The sequence below is a fragment of the Trematomus bernacchii genome, unplaced genomic scaffold (assembly GCF_902827165.1).
Source record: "Trematomus bernacchii unplaced genomic scaffold, fTreBer1.1, whole genome shotgun sequence".
Taxonomy (NCBI): domain Eukaryota; kingdom Metazoa; phylum Chordata; class Actinopteri; order Perciformes; family Nototheniidae; genus Trematomus; species Trematomus bernacchii.
Genome location: NW_022987654.1, coordinates 2,401,013 through 2,419,867, shown reverse-complemented (window position 1 = coordinate 2,419,867; position 18,855 = coordinate 2,401,013). Strand labels below are relative to the sequence as shown.

Below are 18,855 nucleotides of genomic sequence, written 5' to 3'. Positions count from 1 at the left end.
GAATAGTAGAAAAATAACAGGTTGGAAAAAAAGAATAATAATGACAAGACAATTACATTTATTGACACACCATTTTGAGCACATTATGTTTTAGGCACAAGGCAATGAGTTATTCTGTCACATTTGTATTTTATATGCCTATGTATACTTGGGAATCAGTTATATATTATCACACAAAGCATCCAAAGTGATAGGCCTAAGTAAGTAGGTGATTAGGAAGTACCATCATAATACCTGAACAGAGAGTCTTTGTTTTCTTTCAAGACATAACTTAATAATTTAAATGTATTAGTCATACAAATGAAGTCGTAACAATGTATTTACTTCCTCTTCCTTCTATGGAGCACATTTACTAAGAATAAATGTATGATTATGAATAAATAGTGACACGGCCTTTGGGTTCCCCTGACATCATCCTGTAGGCTATGTGCACCGGTTCAGTCAGGTTAGCCTTGAATGTGTACACATGAGTCTTCCCACTGGAGGGGCTGATGTTGTAGAAACTCAGCCTGTGGGTCTTGAAACTCAGTCTGATCTCTATCTTACGTGATACAGTGGTCTTCTTCAGAGGCACGTTGTGGCCCTGCTCGAAGGCTGTCAGCAGGTTGTTGAACCACATCAGACACCAGGAGCTCCGGCTGCTTTCCAGAGCAGAGGGCAACCCGCTGCGTGCCAGCTTCCCACTGTAGCACACGCCGATGATCCACGGGGAACCTTCAAGCTCCACATCCCAGCAGTGTTCACCTTCATAGAAGCTCTGGGTGCTGAGGACCTGGAGGAAGTTAGTGAACCTCTGAGGAGAGGATGGATAGGGCTGTTTGGCAACACTATAAGACACTGTCTTCAAGTCCTCTGAGAGGACAAAGTTGGGGTGGGCTGTTTCTGGGTCAAATGTCACCTCTGAGGGGTTAAGTGTGTTTCGAATGGAGCGCTGAATCTCTCCAAATCTTTCCCTTAGCTGAGAATTCATCTCTTCAAGCTTGGGACAGGCACGTGCAGAGTTGACCTTTGACTCAATGTAGTCTTCCTCTTCTCCCACAGGCTTGGCCAATAACTCCTCAATGTGCGGTTGTAGAGTCTGAAGCTCGTCACTAAACGCAGCTTCGTCATCCTCAGTCAGAAGGGACTCTGCTCTGAGCATCGCTTGCCTCAGCTGCTTTGTCATCTCAGAAGCTTGGCTGACTCGACTGCCTACACTGGCCTCACCTGGAGCGAGCTCATCTTCTATCAGCTGGCGCACCTGTTCGCTGTATCTCTGAGATAAATCTGTTATCTGCTCTAAGAGTCTGCTTGTTTTCTCTCTCAGCTGACCATTAGCAGTGCTCACCTCTAACTCCCGCTCCTTCTCCTTCCCCAGCACTGTTTCTGCCATCTCCAACTTGAGGCTCAACTCTGTGACTTGAGATGCCATTTTGAATTTAGGTTCATCCATTTCCATCTTGCCTTTGCTATGGCCTGTGGATCTAGACCCAATAGAAAAGTCATCATTTCCCTTAGACCCTGAACTCTCCTTGGTTGTTTTTGTGTTTGATTCTTCTTTAGCATGGTCGACGTCAGGAGGATTTGCAGGGGAGTTGACTTTCCCAGCAGTGGCTTTGTAGGACTCCATGGTGCTGCACATTTTCAAGCTTTTCACAAGGGCTTTGGTTCCCTGATAGTCTGCCTGGCACTCAGGGCAGCTGTGTTGGTCAAGGCCTTCCCACATGGTCTGAAGGCAGGCAAAGCAGTAGATATGACCACAGGGAAGAGAAACTGGATCAGAGAAGAGCTGCAGGCACATGGGGCAAGTGAGCTCCAAAGTTGGAGCTTCTGGATGATCCATTTTAAAAAGGTTTGCTTCAGGTTCACTCCCAGACATGACGGCAGGACCTGGAAAAACAGATAATTCAGGGTGAGACTTCCTAATAACAGTTTTTACCAAAAACTTGATGTAATTGAACCTTCATTGCTTCTTAACGTTTTATAAGTTAAGAAAATCTGTGTAAATAGCACGGATGGGAAAGGGAAAGTAAGGACAAAAGCATATCATATTAGTTCCTCTCACTAAACAAATTATAAACACATTGTCAGTTTTACTTTTTGCATTGCATTCTATATTTTATAGCAAATCTTAACATTAATATCTAAATGGCTAAACACTAAATCTGTTGTAAAAACACGGGATTCAGTGTTATCCAGCAACACGTGTGGAAATGTTCTACAAGTATTTATTTTTAACTAAATGAGAACTTACTGGAAAATTCAGCATGCAACCCCAACTAAATTTGCACTGAAAATGAATGCATAGTCATGCTTCTTTCTTGCAGGTGTAGCCGGAAAAACAGGGGAATTAACCAACAAATCATGACACAGCACTGTAAGAAACCAAACTGTCCATGCATGCAATATATACGTTTTTAAAAGTTAGTTACAAACCAAACTGTGCACAAGCTTGACCAAAGTTTCAACGAATGTTAACGCAGTCGCAGGAAAGTGTGTCCATTAGCCAAAGGCTAAAATAGGCTACGTCTCAAATGTTTGTGCGTCGTTTGGCAGCGCGTGAGTTGTTTATCTGTTGCTTAAGTTTCGATTTCCAGCGAGCAGTATGGCCCCACGCCGCCATATACCAAGTTTAGACTCCTTCACTTGAATTACACTAACTTTATCATAATGTTTATGCTGCTGCTATGTTTGATTTCAATATATTCGGCTTTACTTCCTTGAAAAATAGTGAGCACTACGTTATTAAGCGTCACTTAAAGCGCTCAATCACATATCAAGCCAGTTCTCTATAAAACAGACTGTCCGTCATTTAAGAAGAAATAATTAAGCAGTATTAAAGACAAATGTAGAAAAACACTCACCTTTTCACACAGCGCAGTCTTCTGTCGACTCTTCCTGTTCAGGTAAGGGCCCATAAATCGCACTGACGCACAGATCAGCGGTCAAATCCGCCTTTCAGAAACATTGTGACACATGGGGTAATCCATGCTGTGTAGTCAGCCTGACTTCATGCACGTTTGTATTTGTATTTACCTACCCTTTGCCCCTAGATCTAATGACGTGTCCTCCGAATTCAGCATTATTTTACAGTTTTTTCTTCTTCTATTGCAAGTAAGTGTACTAAAAGCTATTCAGTGATAGCAATTGGAAATGTACTTGGGCCCTTTTGAAAAAAATAATACAATTAATCATACTCAATGTAATTTTCAATCATGACCAAGAAACAGGTAGTGTTGCATTTCAATTGTATTTATATATATTTGGTTTAAAATATTGATCTCCAATGCATCTCCACACAGTTTGACAATAAAATATATTTAGAATGAATAAATATAACAGTCATCCAACATAAGGCACTTTGCCAGGCTACAAACACCACTGTTCCCCTCCGAGGTCCATTTACACTTCTCTGGAATAAAAGTCTCAGTCTGACCCTCCTTCGCAATCGTCTAGTGTACAAACATTTCTAAAACTGGTAGTGCAGTCCGTGAAAAGAAGAAACTCATGTTGTAGTTTCACAATGATCTTTCATCTTGTTATTGCAATCCTCTGGTATTAAGGAAAAAATAATCCTAGCGTCCCTCACCACAAACTACTCCTCCATATTCACCTGCAGGCTGTGATTCCACAATTACCACAGAAAATAAAATCCAACTTCCCATCAAAAGCTCTCCTTAGAAAATACTCTTGTGCTTGACAACAGAGTATTGTCAAAAAAATACTAATAATTTAAAAACATTCTTATACCATATTTGGTTGCTTGGTACATGTAGCATTAAAAACCCTCCCCACAATGCTCAATACAAAGACATTCTGTATGTCAACAACACACAGACACACTATCTCGACTGAATGAAGAGTAACAGGTTTGTTTTGTAGCCGTGTGTTGGGATGTTTGAGCTATAAGCAGGAACGGAAAATCTCCATATAAGTCAAACAGAACAGGCAAAAGTTTTGGCATGTGCAGGATATAACAAACATGTTTACAGTAAGTGTTTAGAGCTGAAATGTGCAACAGTGTTACATTACAATTCTGGAATGACTATGATACTGGTATACACAATAACAAAAAACTGAAAAAGTCCAAAGGCACAAGTGTCCAGTTGTTTTCACTGTAGGAGTTTCACATACAAATAGCTTAAGTGTGTGTTAACAGCCATCATCAGTGATAGAGCACTGAGATTAAGTACTGCATTATGTTTGGACACTTAGAAATGTTAAGTCCATGGACATTATAACTTAATTTGGCAATTCTTCTTTGAGAAAGACAGATGCTCTTTCTGTTTATTCTGTCTCATAATCAGGCACAACAGTTGGCAGTTCTGTCAAAGGCAATATTCAGACATGCTGGAAACAGGAGATAACATATAGAGTTAATATGGTTGCTTTAAAACGTATGTGTGTGTCTACAGTAGTGCATCCAAGTCCAGTTCTGGCAGAAGATCTCTCCAATAGGAGCAACTGCTGTACTCAGGACAGTCCAAAGCGGACGACGTGCTGCCCCCGATGGAGAGCATGGGGAAGAAATGTTCCACCAACTCACTGAGGTGGCTGTACCTGCAAAAAAAACAAGAACACACAACTGACTCAGAACTCCAGGAATTAGACATAAGCACAACTAAGATCAAACCTTTTGAAAATGTGCTGTTATAGTGAAATGTTGTATAAGTGGCTTCCCCATTGACCGAGCATCTGATAAAGAGAGCTGTATGTGTATAATGTTCATGCAATTAGGTTTTGCAAGTATGACTTCATTTTGTAGGCTAACCACAAAATTAAAACTCACTGGTTCCCTCGACTAAAAGACGATGGTATTTTTTTCCATGACATTTTGTATCGTTGCTAAAAAATAAGCTCTTTGGGAAAAATGGTTTAGATTACTCTTTACAAAATTACACAACTTTTTATGATTTTTGAAGCAATTGTCAGAAGTAAAACTAAATGAACAGACTACACCCCTGTCGCATGGTTTCATGTAACCACCAATGGGATGTTGTTTAATGGACACAAAATCCTCTATCGTCTCTCGAGTAAGCATTATTTTAAGTTTACACTTTTGCTTATTAACAAAACGTTCAAATGTCTTAAGCTGTTAAACACAGACCTTATTTCAGGCATCTAACCAAAACACATTAAAACCTAAATACATTGACTTTAAGATAAGGGAACTTGAAGTAAAAAAACGCATACTAATTTCTGGGTTTTAGGACTCATTTTCTGGTAAAATAATCCTAAAGAAAATGAGTGCAGGATAACGTGTGACTTCTCCGCCCATTCATTCAGTGACTTATCAGTATTTGTGTGGGTGTTTATGTCTGTGTTCTGTTGCACACTTACGAGGACTTATTGACTTTAGTCCTCTCCTGGATGAGCTCTCCTTTTGGGTTGACGGTGAATAACCTGGTGTCGGGCACCCCCACCTGCTTATAGGCAAACGCATCCTGACAAAAGAAAGGCAGCAAAAGAACAGTTACACACACATCAACTTCAGTGTGACTTTGAAGTATACCTGTGCACTAAAAAGATTGTTTGGCTGTATTAGCACTAATCCCTGATCATAAATCATTAACCAGTGTTTACTTTATCTACAAAAGCAAACCCCAGACCCACACATCATGTCTACCTGCTGGAGTACATTACAGGATAAAGATGAAACCATTTCAAACTAATGTGTTCTTTGCCTTTGTCCTAACTTGAATGGTTTCTTTATGTACACACAGTTTTGTGCTATGTTCTAAAACACTTTCAAACAGGCAACTAAGCTCCTAAACAACCTGATAAAAGATGTGTTGCTGAAAGTGGTGGCGTTACCAATTTATGCTCAAAGACTATATTTAGTATGATAAGGAAAAATGCTACACATGGGTTGTGATGGTCTATAGTATCTGACAGTCTAACTTTGATATTTTGGGTTCAAATTAAATTAAATTCAGTGAAAAATTGTAAATAATACTATAAGTATGTGGACATAGCTTTGATATTCATGTTGTTATGAGTTCATAGAGACCACATACTCGATTTAGCTCTTTGTTGTTTCTCTGAGATACAGACATTTTAAAATAATTCTATAATTAATATTTGGGCACATTGTAGTACTGTTTTTTTTCTTTAAAAACAATGTCCAAACAGTTTGACTGATTTTAAGAATTCTGCTAAGTCAAGCCCAGAGAACATGACTTACAAACATAGGAAATATAAACGTTCAGTATTGGGCAGAAATGGGTAAGAGACATTCTGCAGCGCTGCTTACGTTCGTCCTGTTTCCGAAGGCTGCGTAGAAGGGCTGCCTCTGGGGGTTGAACAGGTCCCTGATGTCACCCAGACAGGCAATTTTAAACACCTCCGGCTTCTTCTCTATAACCTCTCTGCAAAGAAAGAGACGGATAGTTTAAAGTCAAAATGGACCTCTGTTCAAGAAGTGTTTGTTTCCTTGCATACGTTAATGCATATTATACAGTGTAGTGACTGAGCAGAGTAGCTTCTGTTTGGTGTAGAGAAGTGGCCACTAGAGGACAGCAGTACATTGGTTTTCAAACATAAACACTTTTCTCAAACAGTGCAGAGCTGTGATACTTAACTCCCAGACACAGTATGTCTTATCTGTTTTTATACAAATCAGTTTTTAACGGTACAGTGTATTAGTAGGACGGTCCCTGTGAAGTAGTATTTGTTACCTGTGTAGTGCTGAGAAGAGACTGCTCGGGGCCAACAGCACGGGGCCCTGAGGAAGGACTATGCCTTGGTCATTGACCCACTGAAGGTAGTCCTTGGTGATGGCAGCCATACCTATGGCCCGCGCTGAACAGTACAGGAACTTATAGCCATTTCTGCAAGAACAGAAGCGACCATATTAGCATTTTAGTTTCATAAAAATAAGAAGTTTTCCACTTCTGCTTGTAAATGAGTTGACCTACAGCATTAAGCACGTTCTTCAGAAATAAGTAATATATCGTGAATTGTGCAACATAAGAAGAACCTTTAATAAAATAAAAACAAATTCAATTAACAGCTTGACTAAATTCCCATATGAAACAGGGAAACATCTGGCAACGCAGATTAGGCACTCCACTGCCAACAGCATGACATCAGAATTAAATCATCTGCATGAACACATTTGAGCTGTTCAGCTTGTTATGTTGTAGTGAGTACTGTGTGTTAAAGTTCAGTAAGAGAAATTGGTTAAAAGGAAAAACCTGTTAAAGACAATGACGCTTTTAAAAAAGTAAACAGTCATTTCACATACTGGTGTATTTTGTGGTAGAGTTTTGCGATGCCTTTGTGTGTCCAGTCCTTTCCAAACTGAGGTAGAATATGACCCAGAGCATCAGACCTGCGGGAGAAAGTCAGTAAAGATTACTATATTTATATACATTTGGTATAAACGTATGTTCAAACATTGATCTAGTGTGCATCTTTCATAATGAGCAGGAACTATTATTGCTCTGTGTGTATTGAGACATCTAAACTGCATAGTGTGTATAGAGAGGCAGTTGTTTTTACTTGGTGATAGTGCCGTCTATATCTGAAATGATGACTCGATCGCCCCAGTTCCACAGGTAGATGGCAGCCTCACAGCGACAGGTGCCTTGGTACTGTGTGGTCACACTGAACACCACCTTGTTGGCCCCCTCGCGCAGGTTGAGGTGCTCCTGGTAATGAGAAAGGATAGAGTGAGTTCGGAGTACAGTATACAAAATGTTCATCCTATTGATAAATTAGATAGCAGTGAAAGTAAACAAAAAGTGTATGTGGGTGTATGAATTTGTGTCTCTTACTATCTGTTCAGAGGTCAGACGCAGTGATTTGCGGTAGATCTGTGTGATACTCTGAGTGGCATTAAGGGTTTCTGTTGATAGGCCGGCAGGAAGCATGGCTTTTCGGCCGAGGCCCGCCCGCTCATCACTGTCGATGTCATCCAGTGTGGCTCTGGAGAAGAAACAACACACATCAAATCAAGAATTTATGGTTTGTATATGTTTATATTTTCTTATCACAGCGCATTCTTTTTATCTGAACAAGACCTACATGGCAATAAAGAAACATCTCAGAGAGTTTTGATACACTCTGGTGGCACAAAGGGGAACTACATGATGAGTTGGATCAAATCTTGTTGAGGTGACTTACTTTACTGTGGAAGAAACAGTTGCCAGTGGCTCCTCTTGTTCCTCCTTTGAGTCCTTTTGCTAAAAACAAAAGGAAATGAAAATATAAGGTATATTCTAACAACAACAAGGTCAAGTGTCAATGGTCATTTAGACAAACAGACACATTGCGTCTGGACTAAACCTTTAATGACTTTCATCTCTACCATCCGTAGTATTCTTGGGTCTACGTGGACAGAACGTAAAACTAACTCTAGCTAAGTAGTGGAGATCACAGCATTTCCTTTTTGTATGTTCAACACTTTCAAACTATCACTCACCATCATAACTACATGTTTTAAGGCATGAAAGTACTTGAGAATGTACCTGGCTGTCGTCCATTTGTCTCCTCCTCCAGGAGAACCACCAGCGTCCAGACTTTTTGGGCATTTTGTCCTTCACCAGCTGCTCTATCGCACTCTGAATGACAAAGGCACGCAATCACACAAACAAAAAAAGGCAATGATTATATACATCCTAAAGTCACATTCACCGGCTAACAATGATCTTATCTGACCTGAGGCCTGTACCACGAAGCTGGATTTTCGCTTAGCCGGCTAAATTCAGGGAAATCTCGGGCTTTCCGGTCCTACGACGCTGGTTCTCTTTTTAGCAGGCTAGATTTCCATGGTAACTTATGCTGAGTGGCAAACCTGCTCCGGAGCAGGTTAGGTGGCAGGCTAAGAGATCAACTCAGTGAAAGCACTGCCTGCTGACCAATCAGAGCTCCGTGTGCGGAGTTTAAAGCGATCAATTCATATGACAGGAGGAGAAAGGAAATACAGTTTAAACTGCCGTTGCAGGAAAGACGACCGGCCAAAATCAACTGACTGTGTGAACGTGAAAATGAATAGAATATCCCCTCCCATCTTCAGAGCAATCTGACTATTATAACATTAGCGTTAAGAAAGCTTACTTAAATATCTGCCACGACATAAGTAACCGGATCAAAGTAACATTAAGTACAGTCCGAGGCACTGTGAGTGCAGACGTAGATGTGTCCCATTATCATTCATATCATAATGTATCATATATTTCCTTATTTGAGTCAGCTTCTTGAGCCGTATCTGGCCGTGCAACACTCACAGTGTCACATACTGTATGCAGAAGTATTATTTTAAGCAACACATTAAATTGACGAAACACTCGAGTCAAATTCTCCTAATTAAAGTCCGATCCACTCGTGTCTTGGACGGGGCAGTGATATCATAAAACCTGTTAATGTACGCATTCAAACACTTTTTCTTTTACCAGCTGTATTCACCTTGCAGGTGCAGCTATGTGGCTTTTATCCTGGGTAAAGTGTTTAAGTCATGGATGTTTAAAGTTTAACTTCCTCATATTTGACTAATATTAAAGTTCACTTTTCATTCAGGAAGTATGACGCTGCGCTGTCAGTATGCTTCTCCGTGTTTGAGATTGGTCGAATGCTCCAAATACCACCCCTTTCATGTGAACGCGCACCTAACTAGATAGGACACGGCGGCTTGAGCGATCCACTTGATATCCAGCGTCGTAGTACAGCTTAGCGCCAGCGCGTATGTTTTGGATTACGCCAACCGGCTAACGCCAACATATCCAGGTTAAGTTGAACCAGCTTCGTAGTACAGGCCTCTGGACTATAAACTTGTGAATCAATAACAAAATAACTTGGTTTTAAGCTTGTATGAGGTTTGTAATTATGTTTTACTAACATCATTCATATCTCAAATGTTTTGTTTTTGATGTCTTGATTTCTTTCTTTTCCCTCCTATTTGATGTTTCTCATTGTAATGAGGCCACACCTCAGGCCATTATGATTATCATTTATTATGCTGATGACATTTCTCACTGTGCTTTTATTAAAATAATTTGTATGTTTGCTGAGATATACATAGATATCTTGCTACATGATTGTATTAAGGTGATGTTACTGTCACCCATGGAGAGATGTATGTTATATGTGCAGTAGCCATTCTGCACACATTTGTGTACGTATGCGGGTTTATATTGTATGTATGTTATGTCTGAATGTTTACAAAAATAAAAAGAGTACTAAAAACAAAAATATCTCTAGTGTCTGGAAACACTAAAATACCTTGGGTAGGCTTTTCTGGAACGTTGTCATTGACAAGACCATCGGAGCAGCAACGGCCCAGTTATAGTAGCTGTGGACCAATCATTGACATGACATGTTTAAAAAGGACTTGTGATTTAAGAACTTCCTCCTAAAAAATACATACAGTGTAACAAATACATTTGTAATGCCAATTGTATAAGTAAACAACCATCTAACTCCAGATCTTACTTGGAGTTGATGCAGATCACAAGGTTTGGATCCTCAATGATTCCTGGATTGTTGGCAAAATCCAGGTAGGTCACGATGTGCTCCATGAACTTCTCTGAATTAAAGGAAAAATCGACATGTGTCAGATTTGACTTCCTGACCCAGTACAGACTGCAGACAGACCAGCATCCTCCACTCTGACTCACCTTTAGTGATTTGGCTGGTGTCTCCCACCTGTCCGCAGAGGGACATGCTGACGTCCATGTTGTAGGAGGTGGAGTCTGACAGGTACTCTGTCCCGCTGTCCATGGCCCCGCTGCCCACCGACTGAGGAGACTGGCTCCCCGAGCAGGAGCCCTGCTCCCCCCCGAGCTGAGACGCCCCCTCTGTCTCACTGCAGAAGACAATTTGTCAACACTTCATAGACAGCGCAGAACAGTCTGATTTTCTAGAACACTGTTGATTTTTAATTATACTTTAAAAGCAAAAACGTTTTATTTTTTTCTACTTAAATAATCCTGCATTCACTTCATCTTTTACTGATATCGGCACATTTGAATAAATGTCCTCTGATTGCATCATAAAAGATCTATGATGTTTCAGGGACTGTGATGAATTTAAATAAAGAGCCCATACTAATGATTGCTTAAAATGCAGTGTTAGTTAATTTGACCATCATACTATTTGTGAAGAAGTCTTATGTGTTTACCTCTTGGGGAAGTAGAGCGCAGCCACCTCGGGTTCCAACTTGGTCAGATCATCCAAGTAAATACCTGTTTGTCCGAGATGGTGATTACGTTTACCTGAAACAAAATGACAAATCAATCCATGAGGAGAGCTCACATAAAGGAGACCCTAACCCTAACCCTGTTTTACCACAAGGTCTGAAGTTAGACACACCTATAACATAATTTATTAACATAAATAAGAGAGTTTAATACAATCTGTCACCTTTCTTCTTGTCCTCCACTTTGGATGATGCCTCGGAAGGGTTGGCTAATCCCTCGGTTATGTTTGTCAGGGAGCCTCCTGCTGGCCCTTCAGTCCCTGCAGCGTCCTCCTCCCCCCCCTCAGCGCAGGGGTCTATCCCGCTGTCCCCCTCGCTGTTGGGGGCACTGCCGGTGGAACCCTGTTCACTTTGCTCCGATAAGGCACCCTGCTGTGGTGGATTTAATACCTCTGTACTACTTGGACTTGTTGATGTAACTGTGCAGTCGTCGCTCTCTTTAATGAGTTGTATTTGTGTGTCGTTTGGTTTGGTCACACTATCAGTGCTGATGTGCTCAACACTGATGGTGATTTCTTTGCTAGCAGGAGAATCTGTGCCATTAGTTTGATTATCTAAACATGAAGGTGAGTGTCTGTTCTCCTCTTCCTCTAATGTGGTCCCTGTCGCCTGTGCCGAGTCCACATTAGTCTTTGCTGATTCAGAGAGGTCGGTGGGGGTGGAATGGGCCATGTGAGAGTTATTCTCCAAAGAAAAAGGTGGGGTCTGCATAGTGTGGTTACTAAGGTCTAGGGACTGAGTCCTGGGCTGTGGCCGGACCACTGTGACACTGCCCACCCTGCCACAGCTGATCACAGGCTCACAGCTCATGTCAAACGAGTCCTGTCTTTCAATGGTGCGGAAATGAGAACTGCCAGAAGGGGAGATGTGCTGTAACTCCACTGGTGTCCGCTCAGATTGACACAGCTGTGAGGGGGAGGGCAGAAAAGAGCAATTTGAGACAGTGTGTCAGCATGACAATCTCACATTTACAGCATGACATCTAGATCTGTGTGTGTGTGTGGGTGTGTGTGTGTGTGCATGTGCGTGTGTGTGTGTTGGCGTACCATGGGAAAACCTCCCCAGTTCCACTGCATCTGAGGCCCAGACGACTCTTTGGGTTTAACTAAAAGCTCGGAGTCGCTCTTAGGAGAACATGAGCGGCTGTAGAACACATTGCTGTAAAAGAGAAAGACAAATAGAGAAAAATAAACCATTACTGAAAGTGAATAAACAGTATGACGTTATCTCTGTCATCTTACACTGACTCAACAGCTGTGCGGCTGCTCAATGCAAACAAGTCAATACATGAATGAATCCGTTGTAAAGATGAACCTTCCTCACCTTTCTGAGGGTGACTGCTCTCCGTCTGAGTGTGGATGAGTGTCTCTTGTCTGTGTGGCCCCCAGATCATCATTTGGCTCCTCAGACAACGAGTAATATACTGACTTACTATAACACACATATGAAAGAAGATATTTTTCCACTACTGTGTCAACTTTGAAGGTGTCAACTGTCAACATTGAGAAACATGATACCCTGTAAAAGGTTGCTCGTATTGACATTACAGTATGTAAATATCAGCTGCTTTCTATAGGAGCTGTACTCCAGAACTTAATAGTGACTAGAATACAACAATAATATGCCGTGTTTACAACAAAGAAGAAATGATAAGAAGAAATGATTTAAGTGTATATGTAAAAGCAATGTTATTTCAATCAAGGTTTGTCGATGAAGCTCTTTCCTCTTTTTGAATCACTAACCTGATTTGCAATGGTGTGAGGGGCTCGTCTATAGCAGGGCTTTCCCCCCCGGCCGGATCACTTTCTCTCTCCCACTCCTTCTCCCTTTCTCTCTCCTCTGATGAGGAGCTGGCCTCTTCTCTCAGGTGAGTATCAGACCGCATGCGTTTGCGACGGCGCTTCTTCCTGCGGGCACCAGACCCGGTGATGGAGGCTCCCTCGGGGGTCTCCTCCATCTCCTCAGGGTCCTCAAGGGGAATTGGGGAGGTGCACAGATGGGCTGGGACTTGGGACTGATGAGGATAACAAAAGAGTTAAAGATAACAGACTGATGCAATGTTGCCAAAGAATTGAGAAATGGTCATCGAATGTCCGTCATCATACCTCCTCGTTTTCATTTTCCACCACAAAAAAAGCTTCTCCGTTGTCGCCCAACTTCATGTGCAGGTTAACTGATTCTCCGTTGATCTCAATGTCCACCTGAAGACACAGTGATGCATGCCAATATGTCAAAGAATTCCCAGTAGCAGAGAGCTTTATCTATCATATTCTATTTACATGTATATAGACTTCTTGCACTATTTTCATTGCCATTTCTACAGTAGCTTATGTGCATATGACAATGAAACCTTTGATTCTTGAATCTTTGAGCTATGACGGCAGTGGCAGTGAACGTAATTAAGACACTTACAATTTTCTCCTTGGAGCGCAGCACACCCAGTTTGCCGAAGCGGACGTGAAAGGGGGAACACTGGAAGGATCCATCAGGCTGTCGCACCACGATGACATCGATCCCCCCGGTCAGAGTGGCGGGGTTCAGGCCGCGGTACAGCTCCTTCACCGTCACAAACACCGTCTCCGCAAACTGGCCCACAATATTCATGGTTTGGGACTGGAAACACACACAAAAACAGGAAGGGAGAACAGTTGAGGAACAAAAAGTGAAAACACTGAAAGTCATTCAGTGTTTTCAGCCGTTTGCGGTTTCATCCTTCACTTTTTCTTACATTGTCAGCAAGCAACAATGTCATTTGTTTAGAGTAAGCTGCTTTCATGGGATTATAACTTCTCATTCCAAAGGTTTGACAATTAACCTGTTAAGCCCCAAAGCCCCCGTCGGCGGGTCTTTTTTTTTTCTCACAAATTAAAAAAAAAAAAAAACGTTTATCTTTTATTAATTTTTTTTATTTAATTTTTTTTCTTTGGATGGAATGAATACCTATGGTGATAATTCAATGTAATACATCATTTGTATAGTCTGGTACCTGAAAAAGGTCAAATGGCATTGATGGAACCAGATGTACCCAAATGTGCCGAAAGCTTATTCCGCCTGGAACTTATTTTTGCTAAACCTCTCTAAAAAGGTCAAATATAACTTGTTTTGCCTCAATCTTGATACAGGGTACTTATTATATGTTATAGTTTGGATTTCTAAAGCTTTTAGTCTACCATCCCATCATTCAAGGGTGGTTTTCACTATAAGTAATGTTTTTTTCTTTAGGCGGAGGTAAGAATTTACCTTTTTTTACTATGTTCCATCTGAATTTACTCTGACTGAGAAAAATCTATATTGATTCTGACACTTCTACATCCAACTCACAGATGTAACCTTGCTTTGATAAAAGAAATTATTCATATAACCGTTTTAGAAGTGAAGTTGTAGTCATTTGTTTTGGGCATGTCATTTTCGAGCCTGAAACCTGAAAAACAGGCTCGGGGCTTAACAGGTTAACCAATACATAAAGCAGGTGACAGTAACTGTTAAAAGACTTAATATGGCACAATCGCCTGACATCAAACAGAGTTTAAAAGCTACTTAAATTCATATCAAAAGAGTTGAAGTCATTTCAAACCTTTCCACCAAGCTGCTCCAACAGAAGAATGTCCCATGAATGATTGCGAAAGGTGTTTGTAATGTTTTGGCTAAACAATATTGACCTTTAGAACCGGATCTTGATGGTGACAAATAGGTTAAAGTTTAAGAAGATGAGATCTATCAAAGACACTTATCTACAGGTTAGACCCTTTAAGATAACGGGAACTACTGTTGTCATTATCTTAACCTGGAGTGATATGTGAAAAGTTTCATAAGCTGGAGTTCTGATTAAATGTACATGAACACATCACTCATTAAGCCACACGTACACGTCGTCACACGAATATGAGATAAGAGGACTTACATTCTGGCTCATTTTCAAAGTTAGCTCATCAAAAAAAGGGAAAACACAATTCCTTCCATACCCTTTTTGCCTCAACAGGCCAGAACATGACTAGGAACAAGTAGCTCTAGGAACTCAAGAAGTCAAACATGCCAAAGGCTACTGAAAACATCCCATGTGGCATAGTTGGCCCTACATCAACATTGAACGAGCGTCAAAGTGTCTTCTGTTGGATTTAGAAACAAATATTTTACCTCAAGGAGCTCCTGTCATATCTAGATAGTGCTTCTTTAACGATATAACAGCATAGAGTGTTATTACCTGGTAGTAATTAATTCACTGTAATATTGTGATTGTACAATATATTCTTAAAAAGAGCTAATACACACAATGTGAGAGGAATCAATTGAAGTATTGTTGAAACAACTCAGCAACCAAGGTAATCACAATGGACTAGATTTCTCAGACTCAACTGAGCTTTAGAATTACAAATTGAGTTCTGAAAACATAAAGAGTGACGCACGCCAACACAATGAATCACCCCTGCTGAGTCACATCTGTCCAAAGTCTACATTACACATCTGACGTTGTCTTACCCACAGTGAAGGATGCAGATGTCCCCTCCCAACCAGGCTGCGTTTCCTTGACCTCCTTTCTGCCATACGACACCGCTACAAAGACTTTTCCCACCACTGGAACTCAGGAACAGTCTCAAGAAACTGTACCTCCATTCCCAAGAAAGCTGAGGCTGCCTCACAAGGCTACGGCCACTTCACCTATCTGTCTGTAGATGTAAGGCTACATTTTGTTAGATGTAGCTACAAACGTTTTTACAGACGAGCTGCTAAGCTATATAGGACTCCTTCGATCAGTGGTCATTTGAGATGACAGCGCTCTAGTTCTTTGTGCTTTAAGCTCGGGACGTAAAATATGGCAATCTATGAGAGAGTCCTGGTATATTCAGTCACCCGCCAATGCTTCCTCTATCTCACACAATTTCACAAGCACACCATCCTGTCATACCGAATTCATACTTCCCCACTTGCACTGCACATGACAGCCAGACCAGCAGTTTCTGAAAGGCTCGGACAGGCTATTCAAAATACGCTTGGCATGAACACACACAAACTGATCGGCCACACAGTTTCTGGGCTTGACCACAGCTCTCTGGGCCATCAAACATGGAGGGACTCTCCGGCAGTCATGCTATACCAAAACTGGAAAATCCTTCATAGGCCAAGACAATTCATGAGGAAGTCAAGCAAATATGTTGCAAATTGTGATGGAGACCATGGAAGAGGACACGACAGAAAGGTAGGCTTGAATTGAAAAACAATGTGTGACAAAAAGTGATTAGTTGAAATTGCTATTTAGCCTTGCTGTGCAGGTAAAAAAAATGAAATAAAACGGCCTTAATGTGGAAGACATAACAACACTAATGTGAAAAAAGGGTAGACTTCTAATGAGAATAACCTCTTTCTGTGCCTATGCAGGCTTCTGTATCTGTATTTGATTTGAAACTGCCATGTCAGCTGTTTTAAGCAAGTTGGAATAACAATAGCCCGCAGCAAACAATGGCATTGAGACACGACTAAATGTAGGGCAGCAGACAGATGACAGGAGGGGGAGAGGAGGGGGTTCATAACTGATGTACAAGTATCACATGTTTTCATAAATAGCTATATCCTATTACTTAAGTATTCAAACATATTCCTCTACTTATCCCTCATGTGTAAATTGGCAAATGATGTTGACAGAGCTGTAATCCACCATTGTTTTCATTATTTGTTTGTGTAGATTCTTAAAATGTGTTGTTAACTAGGTTTTGTCTATAAAATGTCAAAACAAAGATTCAAAAGCCCAATGTAAAATGTTTAAATGTTGACATTAATGACATACATAAGACAAATAAGTACACAACCATAGCTAGAAATTAGTAGCAGTTATTTCAGTAAACTCAGTGACATACATGGCATTGAAGTACTGTGACCTCAAATGAATATAAGTTGGCACATTTACAAAAAAGTATGTCTACATTAAAGTGATTATAGCGCCGTAGAATTGCAGATAGTGTTTATATTGCACATTGCAGGTGTATTGCACAGGATGGCAACATTCTTTATTGTGTCTAAATAGTTGTTGTCATTAACAAACTTTTCCAAATGTGCCTTAGGTTTACCAGTTTCCTAATGTTAAGAAACACACAAATGTGAAGAGAGGCCCCTTTGTTTTACTGACCTTTGCCTTCAACAAGAAACAGACACACAGGGGATTTGTAATTTCATTGCAATGTGTTCAGCAAATATGTCACAATCTCCTAACTACTTAAAAAAAAACTCAAAAAGTCTAATTTAATTATATGTATTCCCATCACTGGCACCACTGAGAAACTCATTTTATAATAGACTTTGTTAGCATGACTTGAATGTGTTGCTATACAATACATACAGCTAGAACAACACTACAAGACATTTTTTTTTTTTTAAATGGAACATTATTTATCGTCCATCACTTTCCATATAAATCCTGTATACATCTACACATGTGCATACATGATCATACAGTAAATGCACTGTATATCCATTGAGTACAAAGTTTACAACAATCAGAAACGTGTATATAGACGATATATTTGTATTGTTTGATTTATTGGTGATTTATTCTGAGAATTTGTATAGCCTACTCCTATTTGTTTCCACATACTTCTGTATTTGTTCAGCGGGGTTGTCCTGGTTCCTAGATGTGATGTGTATAATTGAGTAAAAGCAATGCCTAAAGTCAAATTCCTGTCGAATAAAGCTAATTCTGGAACCGAAACAACTTCCGCAACAGCTTTACGTGTCACCATATGGCACAATACACTGTTAGCTTCTTACACTCCCAACACTAGCAAATAGACACATGTACTCTACGTTTATTGTTAATTAAAATATCTTAAAACTGCAGAAATGTGCCCTTTATGACGCAGCTAAAGCCACGTAATCACCGTTCAGAACTTCATTATAATTTGCTTTGTTTTACAGGGAAGTCTGTCAGTGGCGAAACATTACAACTTCTCTTAAAACGACGTGTAAGTTATAGCAAGTAAAACTCATCTTAAGAAAGGCACATTATTCTGTTTAGTTAACTTATATCAAGACTGCTAAAGATGTTACAGACGCTATATTGTTCCTACGTGGATGCTGAGAGAGTGTAGAGCGTAGTTTACCTTTGGAGTCGCTTTTCAGATTAGGAAAATAACAGCCATCCTGGTTATGGCTAGAAAGGATCCGTCTTGTGTAAAGCTCTCGCGAGAGTTTGCAAGTCACGTGGCTGAATGTTGTTTACGTTTGGCAGGCAGCCTTTCAGTTACGATCGTTAACATCAGTGGGCCACAGCAAATGATGGTGAGAAGCTAAACTATCTATTAATTATGTCAATTACAGGGAGTGTGATTGTTGAAATAGGGTGTTAGCGGTCTTGCTGTTCAAAGAAGAATGACAACAACATACAACATACAAGCTGTTAATAAACTTTTCAATCACAACACTGTAGATCACCAACACTATGGTTTATTTAGTATTCACAGGCAAGTCAACGTTGTCGCAGTAAAAGTCCCAAGATAGCTCCTGGTGCAATACAATGTTCCCTTTTAGTATTTTACTATTATGTCTGATGTTTTTCTATTAATATTGCTGCTGCATTAATGTGTATGTTGCATGTTACTGCTGTAGATGTGTTTACCTCCTTGATATCCCGTTGGGTAGTTTAATCTGCAGCAATGCATGATATTCTATAAAATCATCATGTAGCTTTGTCT

The 18,855-nt window shown here is 40.4% G+C and overlaps 2 protein-coding genes and 1 long non-coding RNA gene across 7 annotated transcripts; 1 reads left to right on the top strand and 2 right to left on the bottom strand.

Annotated features, from left to right (window-relative positions):
* Positions 1 to 40: 40 nt before the first annotated feature.
* trim107 (tripartite motif containing 107) lies at positions 41 to 2,982 on the bottom strand. Of its 3 annotated transcripts, none has more exons than XM_034134998.1 (2): positions 2,844 to 2,982; positions 41 to 1,869 (listed from the first exon to the last, which is right to left on the bottom strand). In XM_034134998.1, the coding sequence occupies exon 2, from the start codon at positions 1,856 to 1,858 to the stop codon at positions 371 to 373; it is 1,488 nt and encodes a 495-aa protein (XP_033990889.1). In that variant the 5' UTR covers positions 1,859 to 1,869; positions 2,844 to 2,982; the 3' UTR covers positions 41 to 370. The 3 variants fall into 3 exon arrangements, with proteins under 3 accessions (XP_033990889.1, XP_033990891.1, XP_033990890.1); XM_034135000.1 differs by lacking the exon at positions 2,844 to 2,982 and adding an exon at positions 2,416 to 2,679; XM_034134999.1 differs by lacking the exon at positions 2,844 to 2,982 and adding an exon at positions 2,234 to 2,409.
* LOC117486519 lies at positions 1,800 to 4,492 on the top strand. Its single transcript, XR_004556282.1, has 3 exons — positions 1,800 to 1,891; positions 3,033 to 3,093; positions 4,395 to 4,492. It is a non-coding gene; the product is annotated as an uncharacterized LOC117486519 (long non-coding RNA).
* On the bottom strand, positions 3,211 to 18,339 carry zgc:123305 (uncharacterized protein LOC641489 homolog). 3 transcript variants are annotated; one of them, XM_034134996.1, is made up of 20 exons: positions 18,265 to 18,339; positions 13,589 to 13,789; positions 13,282 to 13,377; positions 12,919 to 13,190; positions 12,500 to 12,607; positions 12,223 to 12,334; positions 11,341 to 12,082; positions 11,099 to 11,192; positions 10,596 to 10,783; positions 10,411 to 10,504; positions 10,201 to 10,270; positions 8,451 to 8,543; positions 8,107 to 8,165; positions 7,758 to 7,908; positions 7,483 to 7,631; positions 7,226 to 7,312; positions 6,657 to 6,809; positions 6,233 to 6,347; positions 5,320 to 5,423; positions 3,211 to 4,539 (listed from the first exon to the last, which is right to left on the bottom strand). In XM_034134996.1, exons 2-20 carry the CDS (start codon positions 13,778 to 13,780, stop codon positions 4,389 to 4,391), a joined length of 3,030 nt encoding a protein of 1,009 aa, XP_033990887.1. In that variant the 5' UTR covers positions 13,781 to 13,789; positions 18,265 to 18,339; the 3' UTR covers positions 3,211 to 4,388. The 3 variants fall into 3 exon arrangements, with proteins under 3 accessions (XP_033990887.1, XP_033990886.1, XP_033990885.1); XM_034134995.1 differs by lacking the exon at positions 18,265 to 18,339 and adding an exon at positions 15,653 to 18,240; XM_034134994.1 differs by lacking the exon at positions 18,265 to 18,339 and having other exon boundaries at positions 13,589 to 14,032.
* Positions 18,340 to 18,855: the final 516 nt, after the last annotated feature.

Coding starts and splice junctions, on each gene's coding strand:
- trim107 (XM_034134998.1), bottom strand. CDS start 1,858: ATGTCTGGGAGTGAACCTGAAGCAAACCTTTTTAAAATGGATCATCCA.
- zgc:123305 (XM_034134994.1), bottom strand. CDS start 13,858: ATGACTTTCAGTGTTTTCACTTTTTGTTCCTCAACTGTTCTCCCTTCC. Junction 13,378..13,588: donor TGCGCTCCAAGGAGAAAATT/GTAAGTGTCTTA, acceptor CTGTGTCTTCAG/GTGGACATTGAGATCAACGG. Junction 7,632..7,757: donor GTCTGACCTCTGAACAGATA/GTAAGAGACACA, acceptor TCTCATTACCAG/GAGCACCTCAACCTGCGCGA.